The following is a 13,432-nucleotide window of genomic DNA, read 5'->3' on the forward strand; positions in this document are numbered from 1 at the left end:
AATATTAAAAATGGGTCTGCCTTTTGACCCAGTGATCCCAGTTCTGGGAATATGTCTGAAGGAACCCAATACACTAATTTGAAAGAACATAAGCACCCCTGTGTTCATTGCGGCATTATTTACAATCACCAAGATATGGAAGAAGCTCAAGTGTCCATCAACTGATGAGTAGATAAAACAACTATGGGACATTTATACAGTGGAATACTACTTAGCTATAAAAAAGAAGAAAGTGTTGCTCTTTGCAACAGTCTGTATGGGCCCGGAGAACATTATGCTAAGTGAAATAAGCCAGTCAGAGAAAGACAAATACCATACAATTTCACTCATATATGGAATTTAATGAACAAATTGAACTAACAAGCAAAATAAAGACAGACTCATAGAGAGCAGGATGACAGCTAAGTGGAGGGGGAGGTTGGCAGGTGGAGGGATTGAGCAAAAAAGGAAAAAGGACTCATGGACATGGACAACAGTGTGGTGATTGCTGGGTGGAGGGGGAATAATGGGACTAAATGGTAGTAGAAAAATACAATAAAAATAAATTTAAAATTAGTATTATATGTTAAATTTGATGACTATACTGTGGTTATGTAAGCAGATATCTTGATTCTTTGGAAATATTTAGGCATAAAATTTCATGACATGTAACTTACTTTCAAGTGTAATATATATATATATATATCTCCAAATATATAGATATTATATATACACACACACATATACACACATATAGAAAGAGACAGGAGAATAAAGCAAATGCAGTGACATGCTAACAATAAGTGAATCTAGTTAAAGGGTATATGGGTGTTCTATTCTTATTCTTACAACATCTCTGCAAATTTGAAGTTATTTTCAAATTAAAAGTTAAAAACAAAAACTCCAGTCTACAGGCAATTAGTCTCTGCAGGTAGTACATAAAGTAATTATCAGCTCAATTAATTTATCAGATGACAGTCACTGACATTTAACAAGTACCTGCTCTGTGCCAAACCCTCTAAGTAGGTAACCTCATCTAATGACCTACCACAGTGGGTAGTAGTATTATTATCATTTGACTCTTAGGAAAGTTGAGGCACAGAGAGATGAAGCAATTTGACCAAGAATTCATAGCTAGTGAACCCAGGCAGGCTGGCTGTTGAGCCTTAGCTTTGAAGCAGGCTGGTCAAAATGGGTGTAGAGGGTCAGGGCATGTGAGGGAGGACAGTTCTGTTTAAGGAGGCCAGACTGAATGCCTGGCACCCCAGCATGGATTCGATTGCAGAAAGGTCCAAAAGCTTCTGGTTTTGATTTAGATGAGCTTCCATGTCATGGAAAAATAAGTTCACCTCTTCTGCTTCTCCTAGGAAGACTGTCTGTACTCCTGATGTTTTAGATTTTAGGAAATGGGATTTCACCTCTTTAGTTAGCTAGCATGCATAGTCAACATACGAGGGGAGACCCCAAAACCTCGGAATTTATCTAAAAAAATTATGCACTTATTCTTACATGTTTAAACTTCAGTCACCTTTAAAATACTCTCCATTTGATGCACTAGACCTGTCAAGATGTTTTTCCAGAGCTCAAAACACTTTTTGAACTCATTGATTTTGATGTCTTTTAGTGCTTCTGCCATTTTTTTGTTTCACCTGTTGCACATCAGGTGCAACAGGTGAAACGTTTGCCTTTGAGGACTTTTTTCATCCCAGGAAACAAAAAAAAGTCATTCGGGGTGAGATCAGGTGAATGGGGAGGGTGAGGCATGGGGGTTCTGCCATTTTTGAACACTCAGCACAATGTGGGCAGGGGCGTTTATAAACCATTCATCATGAAATGGGCAAGTGCGTTGAAAGAGTGTTCAAAATGAAGTTTACTGAAGGCGAACACAGCCTCTCACAACAACCAGCTGGAGCACTGAGGCAGATGGGTTCCCAGAACACTCATCTAGCAGGGGAAGTCTCTTCTACAAGGAGCCCCCCAGAAGATAATTCTGTTTTTTTTTACTCCCCCTTGTACAAACAAACAAAAAATTAAGTTAATAACTAAATATTTATCTCTCTATAGCTGCTGTTCAACCTACTAAAGTGAGCACTGTTTTTCAAAGTTGTGGTATAAGGCTCTGTTGAAACCTCTAGCTGCCAGATTACTTTGTCAGAGTCACTGCATGAGAAGAGATTCTTTTCAAATATAGACAAACTGAAAATAGCAATCTGAAGACACAAAAACTATCTGGCATCTAAATAGGGAAATAGACTGACTGAGGGAAAATGCTAATACAACTCTTCCTTCATTGAACCAAGCAGAAATAACAAAGTTTTCTACAAAACCAAATGAAAGTAGTTTTGGAGCATAAAGCCATTTGCTCAGTGAGTCCCCTGTCCCTTATTATTAATACATATCGGGTTTTCATGCATGCTGTGAAATCAGGTTGAAAAGACTGGTAAGAGACCTGACCTTGGCCCTCAGGGAGCTAGGAATCCAGCGTGTCCTTGAGCTATATTTGCTTGAACACATGACTACACACCATTCCCTTCCCACTCCCCAGATACAATCTATTCAACAAGTATTTATGGAGCCCCCACAAGGAATGTGCAGGCCCTGGCCCATGTACTGCCTACACATTCTCTTATTTGTTCTCTCAAGTTCAAACTGCTCGATTCTGGATGCTTGTCCTCCTCTAGACTCTTGCATTTGTCATCTGTTGCCACAATGACGCTGCATAAAAATTAACCATAAAAACTTCAGTGGCATACATCAATAAATATTTAAGTTGGCTCACAAATCTATGGGTCAGCTGGACTGGGCTCTGAGATCTTAGGTGAATGTGGTCATAGAATGCAACCAGCTGGAAGGCCATGTGGGAGCTGGCTCTCCAGACCACCTTCGGCTGCACTCGGTCTCTCCTTTCGCAGGCTAGCCAGCCCTGGTTTACTGCATCTGTAAGAGAGAGAAGGGTCTCCTTAAGATGTAGGCTCAGAAGTGGCACGGTATTACTTCCCCCCTCATTCTGTTGGTTAGAATAAGTCATGAGGCCAGTCCACATTCAAGGAATAAAGATACAGACTCCACTCTAGCCAGTTCTCATTTGTGTTTTTTCCTTTACTCCCTGGATACTGCCTGCCTTACCCTAGCTTCGTAAATCATTGAACTCCTCTAATGAAAAATTTTATCAGCTCCAAAACCTGGGGCAATTGTGGGTAAAGCCTGTTAATACAAACACACAATCCAAACATAGCATCTTCTATGAGGCCAAATAATTGCTTGCCAGTTAATATCACTAAAATTGTTCTAAAAACAGACTTCACTAGAGCCTCATTGGCCAACTAGAATAGTTAGGCCAAATTATAACTGCTCTCCTTTATGATACATGCATTTTTCATTCAACTAATACTTAGTTACATTTCCTATGTGCCAGGGCCTGTCTTAGAGGTTAAGGACACAGTGGTGAGAAAGACAATCTGGAGTCCTGTTCTAATAGAGCTTACATGGTCCAGAGGAGAAACATAGAAGCAAGCAAGCAATTAAAGAAAATAATTTCAGCTAGTGACAGGAGGAGAATAAAGACTCTGATGTGCTAGAGAATGATTGGATTGGGGGAGCTACTTTAGATTTGATTTGTTCAGCAAGGCAGACCTGTCAGAACCAAGACTTGAATAGCAGGAAGGAGCCAGGGATGTGAGGATCTGGGGAGAGAGTGGTCCAGGCATGAGAGCAAAAGCCTGAGGCAAAGATGGATTTTCTGTGTCTAGGGATAAAAGAGGAATGAAGAGAAAGCCCTCCATCAAACATACCAGGATCCGAAGTGTGCAGTGTGCAACCTCTAGAGTCTCCAGCTGGAAGTAAATAAGAGTATATACCAAAGCACAGGTGCATTTAACCCCCAACCTTCCTCCTCCCCCATTCCAACCTCCCTCACATCCAAAAGGGAAGTTCATTTTAGGGAAGAAGGTAATTCATATTTTCATTGTTGATAGAAATTCCCAAATGGTATACATAGTTTTTTAAAGTAATAGCTTTATTGAGGTATAATTCACAGACCATAAAATTCACTCCTTTAAATTATACAGTTCAGTGGCTTTTAGTATATTTACAGTTGCACAACTATTACCACTGTCTAATTTTCATCACCTCCAAAAAGAATCCCTGCATTCACTGAGAGTACAAGCTCAATATACAAAAATCAATTAGGCTTCTATACACTAGCAGTGAACAATTCAAATATGAAATTAAAGCAGTTTCATTTATAATAGCATTAAAATAATAAGATACTTAACAATATATTTAACAAATTAAATATGACTTATACATTGAAAACTAGAAAACATCTTTGAAAGAAATTAAAGAGGATCTAAATAAATGGTCCCATGTTCATGAGTTGCATGGAAGACAATATTGTTTTTTTTTTTCAGATTTTACTTATTTATTTTTAGAGAGGGAAGGGAGGGAGAAAGAGAGAGAGAGAGAGAAACATCAATGTGCGGTTGCTGGGGGCCGTGGCCCGCAACCCAGGCATCTGCCCTGACTGGGAATCGAACCTGCGATGCTTTAGTTCGCAGCCCGCGCTCAATCCACTGAGCTATGCCAGCCAGGGCAACAATATTGTTAAGATGGTGTAGTAGACAAAACAGTAGTTCCCCAAAAATGTCCATATCTCAATATCTGGAACCTGTGAATATGTTACATGAAAAAAGAGATTTTGCAGATGTGATAAAGTTATGGAGATTGTCCTGGATTATTTGTATGGGTTTAATGTAATCAAAGGGTCCTTATAAAAGGGAGGGGAGAGGGTCAAAAGCAGGAGGATATGTGATGATGGAAGCGGAGGTTAGAGTGACGCACTCTGAAGACAGAGGACGGGGCCATGAGTCAAGGAATGCAGGCCACCTCTGGAAGCTGGAAAAGGCCAGGAAATGGATTCTCCCATGGAGCCTCCAGAAGGCACACAGCCTTATGATATCTTGATTTTAGCAACACAAGACTTATTTTGGAATCCTGACATGCAGAACTGTAAGATAATAAATTCATATTGTCTAAACCATTAAGTTTCTGATAATTTGTTACAGCAGCAATAAAACTCATGACAATACTCCCCAGCTTCATCTAAAGATTCAGCACAATCCCAATCAAAGGCCAAGTTGGTTTTCTTATAGAAATTGACAGATTGATCCTAAAACTCATATGGAAGTGCAAAGGACCCAGAAAAGGTTAAACGTTCATGAAGAAAAAATAACAAAGCTGAAGGTCTTACACTTCCTGATAGCAAAACTTAATACAAAGCCACAGCTTTTATACTCTAGCACTGACATAAGGAAAGATATGTAAGTCAGCAGAATAGAATTGAGAGTTCAGAAGTAAGCTTTTGCATTTATGATAATCAATTTTGACAAGGATACCAAGACAATTAAATAGAGAAAGGATATTCTTTTCAGCAAATGGTATTGAGACAACTGGGTATCTGCAAGAAAAAGAATGAAGTTGTACCGCTACCTCACACCCTATTAAAAAATTAACTCATAACAGATCAAAGATTTAAATATAAGAATTAAATCTGTAAAACTCTCAGAAAAGAGCATAGGTATAAATCTGAGTGACCTTGGATTAGGCAGTAGTTTCTTAGGTATGACACTAAAAGCACAAGTAACAAAAGAAAAATAGATAAATTGGATTTCATCAAAATTAAAACTTTGTGTTTTTAAAAGATTTTATCAAGGAAGTGAAAATACAACATGCAAAATTGGAGAAAATGTTTTTCAATGATATATTTGGTAAGAGTCTAGTATCCATACTCTACAAAGAATTCTTACAACCCAGTGTTAAAAAGAAAACTGACTCCAGGTGAAAATGGGCAAGAGATTTGAATAGGCATTTCTCCAAAGAAGATATATGAATGGCCAATAAGTATACAAAAAGATGTTCAATATTATGAGCCATTTTGCATTTCCCTAAGTGCAAATTGAAACTACAATAAGATTTTGCTTCATGTCCAATAGGATGGTTATAATAAAAAAAATTTTGATGAAAAATTACAAGAATTGGTAAGTTTTTAGAGAAATTGGAGCTTCTACATTGCTAGTAGGAATGTAAAATAGTTTTTGTTTTAAAGTTGCTTTGATGCTGCTATGAAAACAGTTTGGGGAAAAAAAAAGTTGAATGTAGAGTTACTTCATGCCCAGTATTTCTATTCCTAGGTATATGCCAAGAGAATTTAATACATATATTCACACAAAAACCTGCGCACAAATGTTCATAGAAGCATTATTCATATAGCCAAAAGATGGAAACAACCAAAATGTTCAAGTATAAACAAATAACCGTGGTGTGTTCATGCAATGGAATATTATTTAGCCATAAAAATGACTGAAGTATTGATTCATGTACCACATAGATGAACCTTTAAAACATTATGCTAAGTGAAAAAAAAACAGTCAACAAAGACCACATATAGTATAATTTCATTTATATGAAATGTCCAGAATAGGTTAAATTTACAGAGACAGAAAGTGGATTAGTAGTTGCCAGTGGCTGGGAGGAAGGTGAACAGCTAATAGGTTTGAGATCTCTTTCGGGGGTGATGAAAATGTTCTGGAATTAGATAACGGTGATGGTTGCACAACTTTGTGAACCTACTAAACTCATTGAATTTTGTATATTAAAGTATATGTGAATTATCTGAAAATAAGTGAATCTGAACAAATTCATAAATTTATGTGTGTATGTATATGCCTAGGGGTAAGACTGCTGGATCATATGGTAACTCTCTGTTTAACTTCTTGGGAACGGCCAAACTGTCTTCCTAAGTGGTTACAGCATTTTACTATCTTACTAGCAATGTATCAGAGTCCCAGTTTCTCCACATCCTAAGGCCTATTTTTAAAAGACTCTAACAGACAAATTTGCAATACAGTCTAGAGGGGACAAAGGTAAATGCTGAGATTTTCACTGCCTTAGGACCATGTATATGTGCTTTTTTTTTTGCAGGTTTCAGAGAAAATCCATTGATGGAAACTTTGGTTCCACTGATGGTAAGAAAAACCCCCAGTTTGAAATCAAATTGGTGTCATGTATATGGTAACACTCCCACTTGCTGCTTCTTTTGTCTCTCTGCTTTTGTAATTTTCCAAACCCTCCCTTAACTCCTAACCCACAGAGTAGTCAAATCTGCAGTCTCTGTACAGAAACGGAGCTCAGTGAGAACCAGTTTTTATGGTTGATAATTACTGAGACATGAAACTCACACGGAAAACCTTTGCATGGAGTGTTCCTTGCAACTGCCCACAGTCCATTTGTCAGCCATTCATCTTTTTCAAAAGTTTAATCTGTTTTAGGATATAAATTGTTTCTCAGTTTCTTATCTGAAAGTTGATTTGTGAACAATATTAAAAATTTATTGTGTTAACTCTAATCTAGGGTTAACTTTCCCCAAATTGAGACAATTTTTGCTCAAGTGTCTAGAAAACTGAAATATTTGAGACCAGCAAATATCATAACGAGTATGATAACTTTGAGAAATCCAGAATAATTGATTATTCAACCATTGTAACATCCCTTTCCTCCACTCTGAGAGTTTTAACAAAGGCATTTCATTGCCTAATCTTGTCATCAAAACTTTTTTTAAATGAAATGTTTCTATTTTTTAAATTGAGATATTCAAGATTGTATAAGTTTCATGTATACAACATAATAATTTGGTATTTGTATATTGTGCAAAACAATCACAAGTCTAGCTAGCTTTCATTACCATACATACAATATACATTTGTTCTTACGATGAGAACATTTAAGGTCAACTCTTTTAGAAACTTTCAAATATACAATACAGTATTATTAACTGTAGTCACCATGCTGTACATTAATTACATCCTCAAGACTTAACTTAGTTTAGAACTGGGAGTTTGTACCTTTTGTATATGTCCTCACTTTTGAAAAGCCTACATCAGCATAAGTTATATGGTGCTCATAAGCCATTTGGTGGAGAGTGATTATTTAGAAAAGGAATGATGAATTGAGGCTTGATTTTTAAGTCACAAGCAGCAGATGTTTAGTTTTATGTTTTCAACACTTAAATAAACCCATGGAATCTTAGAAAGACAGAAATTGAGCCCCAACCCCACCCAGCAAGAACTTTTCCCCTGCTGCCTCTCCTGCCTTCCTTGGACTTTTGTCTTCCTTACTGTCAGTTTATCTGTTTTTCCAGCCTCCCAGGGGATTTTTTTAAAAATAGTATTCAACAGTTGATATAAAGACTGTAAAAGGGCACCTGCTCTACTGTCATTAAAATGCTAAATACTCCTTTCCCTTTTATTCATAAAATGTTTAAATAAATTTGTCTTCTCTCTGAATCTCACCTTTTTTTCCTCCAGTGCTCCCAGGGCTTGCTCTTAATTTAGGCTTAGTTGAACTTAGAAAGCCTGATTGGTTGGATCCCATTGGATGTTGTGTGAATAAATAGTCTGTTATTTTTATTGTATGAGTGAGGTCATTTTATTATTGTAGTGATAATTAAAGGAACACCGTGTCCAGAAGACTCTCCTGAATAGTGACACATAGGTGGACAGAACCGAGACTTGAGCCAGATGACTGTCCAAGATCCAGAAGCCTCTGAAAATTAGGAAAGAGCTAGAGGCAATCCTCAGATGGCAAGAAGAAATGAACAAATGACCAAAAGAAAAGGAAAGGAAAGGATAAAGATACATCAATTAGGTTCTATGAGGCTGCAAGTGACAAGAAAATATGTCTCAAACATGCCTACACCACAGCGGAGCCCCTCTCCCTGGAAGTTGAGCAGAAGGCTGGGCTGCAGGGCTGACAGAGGCAGGTGGCTGGTCATTCCCCCACCATCCCCCTGGCTCTGCTTGGCTCACAGAGCTGGTGGTGACATGGATCAGATTTACACCCTCACCTGACATTGTTCAGGGGGAAGGACTTTTTCAGAAGCACTTAGCAACTTACTCTCATTTTATTGGCCTAGAGTGACTTCCATACTCATTGTTAAGCCAGTCACTGCAAAGGAATATGTTTACCTGCAGATGCATCAAGCCTACTTATAGAATTAGTGTGAGGTCATCTTTTGCTAAGACCAGGATTCCTCAAACTCAGCATTAATTGACGTTACAGACCAGATAATTCTTAGCTCTTTGGGGCTGTCCTGTGTATTGTAGGATATTTAACATCTAACTGCATCCTTCACCTCTACCTACTAGAATCCAGTAGTACACTTCCTCCCTGTAACAAAATGTCTCCAGACATTGCCAAATGTCATCTTGAGGGCAAAACAGGTTCTGTACCCGAAAGTGAGAATTGCTGGACTTAAATATGTGGGCTGCCAGGCACAGGTGAGGTTACCTGAACAAAATCCCAGCTTAGTTAGGGAGTAGGGAATAAGAATGTTCACCACAAAGGGAGAGAGAGAGACATTGATTTGTTCCACTTATTTACGCATTCATTTGTTGATTCCTGCATGTATTCTGACAGGGGATCAAACCCACAACCTTGGCATATGGGGATTATGCTGTAACCAGCTGAGCTACCCAGCCAGGGAAAGACTTAGATGATTTAAAACAAGAGCAGAAAGGATGGAGACTTGACTTGCAGTGGTGAACACATAATACCATGTGTAGATGGTGTGTTACAGAATTGTGCACCTGAAATCTGTATAGTATTGTTAACCAATGTCAGCCCAATAAATTTAATAAATAAAAAGTGGGGGGAGGGTTATTGTGATGAACAATGACCACCACCAAAAAGAAAAAAAAACTAGGAGCAGAGAAGACAAGCTCTACCCAAGATGAGTGTAACAGTAGGGCTACAGAAAGTTCAGTGAAGCTCAGAGATCAGGAAATGCTTTGGGGGCTGATGGCAGCTCTGTTTTGGTTGGGTTGTGACAGGAAGGCTGCATCTGGAAAGAAAAAACCTGTTGACTCCTCTGTTTTTGTTTTTCTTTGATGTGTCTGCAGTTCTTTACGTTGCATTTGAAAAATGTCAACATTGGCTCCAGCTATTCTAAAAAGAGAAAAAACTTATTTTAAACTTCATGGGATGAAAAAGATGACACCCTAGAGCCAGGTGAAGTAGAAATAGTGTTGGTATAAGCTTCTTCAGACCTCCGACAGACATTTTTCCTGTGGTATGAATGGATGGGTAGTGTGTTCTCCATTCATCACTTAGTACTTAAACCAGGCTCCTCTGTGGTGATCTGAGGAGTATTAGGAAAGGCTCTGTGCTCTAAGAAGTTTCCTCCACTGGCTCCATCAGTGGTGAAACCCACATTTCACATCGTTGTAAAAGACGCTGTACGGAACTTCAGTTACCACCTGGGAAGAGAGATGAATGAAGCATACCTCACAAGCTGTGGGGCCATGTGAGCTGTCACTGTGTCCTGGGGTGCAGCTTAAGAGAAGGCCACGTTTTCAACTGTGAGAGCTTGATAAACATGTCAAGTTTATATATTTAAGAACCAAATGGCCAACCACATCCTTCCCTGGAGAGAGCCATTATGGAAGCAGCCTCTCAGCAAACAGCAGTGTCTGGGAAGGGGTGGGGAATAAAACAAGCAGCGCGCTGAGTTTGGAGGAGTCAAGGAGCACCAGCCATTACCAGGCTCTGGGGCATCGGGTCTCTAATGCTAGTCCTGACTCTCTACTCTTCTTTTCCCAAATGCCCTTGACTTTTCCTGCCCAGTTTTTTCTTTAAGAGAAATTTTATATCCCTCTGCAGAGATTAGTGGTTTTCTTCATTTTCTCAACTTTTGAAGCAAAACATGAAATTAGTTAGGGTAGGTAGCCAGTTGCCATAACAATGGAATTTCATAGCAGCTGGTTCACATTATTTCTGATTCCCTCTTCAGCTTCCAACCTCCTGAGTTCAGAGACAGAAAGAGGCAGGACAGTTATAAATACGAAGTCTCTGAAAGTTCTAAATATGCTCAAAATTAGATGAAGTTTTTGTCCTCACACAGAACATTTAACATAGAAAGCAAGCAAGAAAGCATATCCTATTCTATTTAGTAAAGTAGACAGATGGCAAGGGGTTTGTGCTCAGAGAAAAACACACCAGAGCAAGTTTCCTCAATTAGATAAGCTCATTCACAACCTTATATGTGTGCTTATTTCCAGCCAGAACATCTTGGTCTGTCCTATGAAATAATATTTTTGTATTTAAGACTTCCAGCCAAGAAGGAGGTGTAGGTACATACACTGCCTCCTCGCACAATCAAAAGAAGGACAACAAATTTAAAGTAAAAAAAAAAAACAGAATTGACAAAAATCAAACTGTATGGAAGCCCAACAACCAAGGAATTAAAGAAACCTTCATCCAGACCAGTAGGAGGGGTGCCAGACTGGCAGCTGGGGCAGAGAGGATGCATGGTGAGCCAGTGGCTGGAGAACCTGGGTGGGCGAGGTGGCAGCAGGTGGACAAGGCAAGGCAGTGGCTGAAAGAACAGAAGGCCCCACATTTGCATGCAGATAAACCAGGAGGAAAAACTGGGAAGCAAGACAGACTTCGCAATCCAGGGTTCCAGTGTGGGTAAATAAAGCCTCAAAACCTCTTACTGAAAAAACCTGTGGGGGTTGTAGAGATGGGGAAAAACTCCAAGGCTCACAGGAGTGTTCACTGGAGAGACCCACAGGGTCCTAGAGTCACAAAGTCACCCACCCAGAAATAGAGCACCAGAAGGGCTCAAATTGTTTGTGGGTAGCAGAGGAAGTGACTGAAAGCCAGATGATGAACACTGAGCAAACAGCATTGTTCCCTCTCAGATCCCTCCCTCACAGACAGTGCTGCAACACAGCCTAGTGAGTTGCTCGACCCTGGTGAATACCTAAGTCTCTGCCCCTTACTATGTAACAGGCACAGTGAGACAAAAAAAAATTTTTAACCCAAATGAAAAAAAAACAGATCAAAGCTACAGAAAAAAACACAACTAAGTGATGAAGAAATAGCCAACCTATCAGATCCATAGTTCAAAACACTGGTAATCAGGATGCTCACAGATATGGTTGAGTATGGTCCCAAAATAGAGAAAAAAGTCAATGCTATGAAAAGTGAAATAAAGGAAAATGTACAGGGAACCAACAATGATGGGAAGGAAATCGGAACTCAAATCAACAGTTTGGAACAGAAGAAAGAAATAAACATTCAACCAGAAGAGCATGAAGAAGCAAGAATTCAAAAAAAAAAAAAAAAAGGAGGAGGGGCTTAGGAAGCTCCAGGACAATTTTAAATGTTCCAACATCTGAATCATAGGGGTGCCTGAAGGGGAAGAGGAGGAGCAAGAAATTGAAAACTTACTTGAACAAATAATGCAGGAGAACTTCCCCAATCTGACAAAAGAAGTAGACTTCTAGGAAGTCTAGGAAGCTCAGAGAGTCCAAAAAAAGTTGGACCCAAGGAAGCACACACCAAGGCACATCATAATTACGTTAGCCAAGATTAAAGAGAAGGAGAGAATCTTAAAAGCAGCATGAGAAAAGGAAAGAGTTACCTACAAAGGAGCTCTCAAAGACTATCAGCTGATTTCTCAGAAACTTTACAGACAAGAAGGGGCTGGAAATGTATTCAAAGTCATGAAAGGCAAGGACCTATGTCCAAGATCATTCTATCCAGCAAAGCTATCATTTAGAATGAAAGGGCAGATACAGTGCTTCCCAGATAAAGTCAAGTTAAAGGAGTTCACTATCACCAAGCCCTTATTATGTGAAATGTTAAAGGGATTTATCTAAGAGAAAGAAGAAAATCAGAACTATGAACAGTAAAATGACAACAAACTCACAACTATCAACAACTGAGCCTAAAAAAACAAAAACAAACTAAGCAAACAACTGGAACAGGAACAGAATCACAGAAATGGAGATCACATGGAGAGTTATCAGTGAGGAGGGGGAGGGGAGGAATAGGGGAAAAGGTACAGGGAATAAGAAGCATAATTGGTAGGTACAAAATAGACAGGGGCAGTTAAGAATAGTATAAGAAATGTAGAAGCCAAAGAACTTACATGTATGACCCATGGACATGAACTAAGGTGGAGGAATGATGGTGGGAAGGGGGTGCAGAGCAGAGGGTAATAACAGGGGGAAAAATGGACAACTATAATAGCATAATCAATAAAATATATTTAAAATACTTCTGTATTTAATTCTGAAATGCCATACAATTAAATATAAATATGGCTTGCTTTCTGGGACCATTGATCATATTTGAAGTTTGTGAGAAAATCCTTAGGGTTTTGGATTCTAAGAAGCCTTAAACATAAGAAAAATTATCCAGTGTTGACCAATCTTATATTTAAATTGTGCCTATAAAAGTACACAAGGTGAAATCATTTTATATCATGGTAGTTGTATTGTACATGAAAATCTTGACACTCTTCATCATCACAGAACCACTGGTGTTGCCTCAGAATGGACGGGTCTATGACCACATCCAAAGCAGATCAGCCTCAATTATGAGCCAGAGC

General features: G+C 38.9%; 1 protein-coding gene across 3 annotated transcripts in view; it reads left to right on the forward strand.

The window, feature by feature from the left end:
- The window catches only part of SIDT1 (SID1 transmembrane family member 1), a 96,651-nt gene that overhangs the window by 57,220 nt on the left and 25,999 nt on the right, over window positions 1-13,432 (forward strand). For all 3 annotated transcript variants that reach the window (XM_036018105.1, XM_028505176.2, XM_028505175.2), the window contains exon 10: window positions 6,958-7,001. In XM_036018105.1, the coding sequence (XP_035873998.1) occupies window positions 6,958-7,001 (44 nt within the window). The remainder of the gene's footprint in view (window positions 1-6,957; window positions 7,002-13,432) is intronic.

The sequence above is a fragment of the Phyllostomus discolor genome, chromosome 2, assembly GCF_004126475.2.
Source record: "Phyllostomus discolor isolate MPI-MPIP mPhyDis1 chromosome 2, mPhyDis1.pri.v3, whole genome shotgun sequence".
Lineage (NCBI taxonomy): Eukaryota > Metazoa > Chordata > Mammalia > Chiroptera > Phyllostomidae > Phyllostomus > Phyllostomus discolor.